The 3126-nt window shown below is 46.1% G+C and overlaps 1 protein-coding gene across 1 annotated transcript in view; it reads right to left on the bottom strand.

Moving 5' to 3' along the window:
- The window catches only part of LOC101859155 (pleckstrin homology-like domain family A member 1), a 50266-nt gene extending 49007 nt beyond the window's left edge, over nt 1–1259 (bottom strand). The window contains exon 1 of the mRNA XM_005092573.2: nt 761–1259. Coding sequence (XP_005092630.1) covers nt 761–1259 — 499 coding nt within the window. The remainder of the gene's footprint in view (nt 1–760) is intronic.
- Between the last annotated feature and the right edge of the window lie 1867 nt (nt 1260–3126).

Raw genomic sequence — 3126 nt, 5'->3', positions numbered from 1 at the left:
ATGCAATTACCCGACCCGACCCGACCCGACCCGAACCGATATAATACTATCTGATCTGATAGTGCATATCGGTTCTATTTGACCAGTACAAGCCTCAATGTGATAAAACAGACCCGGCAAGATACCTAAGTGTGCACCCAACTTCAATGTTCATGTATATAATGATATTTCCGACTTCCCACTTCAAGTAAATCCTGCAGACCCCGTTAGTCAAATAAGTATTCGTTTTAGTTACATGTGAAGGGCACGAGAGAAAATCAGGGGATGTCACTTTTCGGCATCTTAAGAAAACTAAAGATAAAAAGTTTCATAGCCTACGTTTTTTCATTTAGTCAAACTTGTTTTCCAAGACTTCATTTTGGGGCGACTCATCTGGCTTTAGTCCAGAGCACTAATGTGAGTCTGAGGAGATGCATTAATAAATACTTTCCACCTAACAACTCAAATTATCCACAACCCCCCCCCCCAAAAAAAAAAAAAAAAAAAAAAACCAACCCAACCTGGACATCTCTTGTTTTCCTTTGCACACTTCGTGCATATTCAAGACGTCTCCAAACGACAAGTAAAACACTGACCACTATAACAAACACCCAAGACCCGATGTACAGGCCCGACCTGCTGGATATATTGTGTGCCTCCTGTTTCAAAGTTTCAATTGGACTTTACGACTTCCGACTCCAACCCCACTCTTGTTAACCCAATTATCCAAATACGTGCCCACTCTACTCTAATTAATCGCACCCACCCTTCGAGTACTCACCACCGGAAGAGGAATCCGATTGAGCACTGGAGCAGTTGAGATCTCGGCCGGGCAGGGGTGGCAAACCGGCTCCCATATCCGGATAAAAGCCGCCGTTCGGATAGGCCGGCGGGTGTCCGGCTTGGTACATCTCCCCGTACAAGCCCGGGTGGTAGCGGCCCATGCCGTTGAGCGAGCCCAGGGAGGAGATCTGCATCTGGCGGCAGTTGTTGAGGTAGTCCCCGCCCGCGAAGGCGTTGTAGGCGGCCGCCTTGCTGTTCATGGGAAAGCTGGCGCCCAGCTGGAGGTTGGAGTAGGAGGACATGCTGCAGCTGTTGTGGGGCACCAGCCCGTCGTTGCCGTAGTTGCCCCAGCCGTTCTGACCCGACACGGCCAGGGCAGAGCGGGCCGCTACTGAATCCTGAGCGCCTGGACTGGGCGGGAGGATGGAGGAGGAGGTGATGGCGGGGTAGAGGGACAGGCCGGCCGAGTGGGAGAGGAAGTTGTTGGCCGGTTCCATCCTCATGAAGCTGGTGGGCTCAATTGTCGTGCGTCACGCCCGCTGCTGGAGAGCGGGCTATATTTAGTTGAGGGGTTTCCCGCTAACGGGAGGAGGGAGGGGATTTTGCCCGGTTTCGGGATTTCCCACTGCAGTAGTGACGCTGTTCAGTTCTGGAATTTCCCGATGAAACTTCGACGCGAGGGACGTTTCCCTCCGAGGGGAATTCCCAACTGATGTTTCAACTGAACAATTTCCCCAGCTGTCTGAGTTTGGGGTCTCTTGCTAAAGTGTTGTTGAGAGAAAATATCCTCCTAATTTCCCAAAGCTGTCTCAGCTGTCCAGGTTCGCCAATGACTCGCAGCCAACCGGGAATTCCCAAAAGAATGTTTCGGACAAGCTGATGCTTTTGTTGTTGTTTTTATTTTGCTCACAGAGCCCTTTTCAAGGGCAGAATGTTTTAGTCTAGTAATACTTTTCAAAAATCAGTAGCTCAATTTTACTATCTACTTTGAATAACATAAGAGTATGATTATATTCCTACTACCTCCGATGAAATCATCTGAATTTGGACTTACGACTTTATCACTTAGAACAAACATAAAACGCAATGAGATCCAACTGTGACATTCGCAAGCATTGCAAGGGTTTTTCAAACAGCACACCTAAATATTTTTCCACTTCCTCAAAGTGACAGACTATATTTTCAAGCGCTCTCGTGACGTCACGCTAACACAATTACATGTCATTCTTTCGGTGTTTTCTCTAATTACAATACTGCTGACTTTATCAAGCGAAGTGTGCGCGCACGGTGATGTTATAATCCTCAGCTACAGAAGTAGGAATCAAACCTGAAAACCCTCATATGTAACACATAATATTATTGACTGCAAGTTGCGAGTTTACACCATTGTGTATATAATATATATATGAGTAAATACTGTAAAAAATTAACCCCGGAAAAAGCAAGAGTCGGGGTCAGATTAAAAATTGTTATCCACCACTCGTAGTCGGATCTGGCGTTTGTTTGGAGTTGTTTCAGGGGTAGATTTGGGATGAGAACTCAGGACCTCACACAAAACGTGATCAGGACGGACAGTTTGTCCAGGACTGACTCTGACAAAGACAGGCTGGACAACGGGACGGGTCTTGAGCTGACCGTGGTGAAAAAAAAGCTGGACACAGAGTCTTGGGCTGAGCCAGCAACGACACAGATGAGCTGGACACACCGAGGATGAGGGAAGAAGACTCCGTGTGAAGAACGGACTTAAGGACGAGTCAGGAACTTGGAAGATCCGGTCAAAACCTGCAGCAGTCTGGGGAAAATGAAAATGAAAAATAAAACACATTAAGATAAGATAAGATAAGATAAGATACATCTTTATTGTCCAGATCCTGGCACATTGGTTTGGTGTTCCACCACGAGTACACACACACACACGCACACACACACACACGCACGCACACACACACACACACACACACACACACACACACACACACACACACACACACAAACACACACACACACGCACGCACACACGCACACACGTGCACGCACATGCACACACAAGTAGGCTTACAATCACATACATAATATAAATGAGCAGCAACATGAACAATGATAATCGTAAGCTAGATACACACTCAATGTTATTTTGATGCATGCTCTAAGGTCGTAAGTATTATTTTGGTGTCAAAACGTACTGCGCTAATGGTATCAAATATAAAGTTTTTGAAAGAATGATTTTGGTGGAGGTTTTTTTGTTTTGTTTGTTTGTTTGTTTGTTTTTCGTTGGTAAGTATTTTACGGCGCTTGCAACTGCATAATAAGGTCATATGAGTGCGCGGTACACACCTAACATTTTCAGTTGGTAGGACATTTTGA

This window comes from Aplysia californica, unplaced genomic scaffold (genome assembly GCF_000002075.1).
Source record: "Aplysia californica isolate F4 #8 unplaced genomic scaffold, AplCal3.0 scaffold00048, whole genome shotgun sequence".
Lineage (NCBI taxonomy): Eukaryota > Metazoa > Mollusca > Gastropoda > Aplysiida > Aplysiidae > Aplysia > Aplysia californica.
The sequence above is the reverse complement of the archived record's forward strand: the minus strand, read 5'-3'. Positions and strand labels throughout refer to the sequence as shown.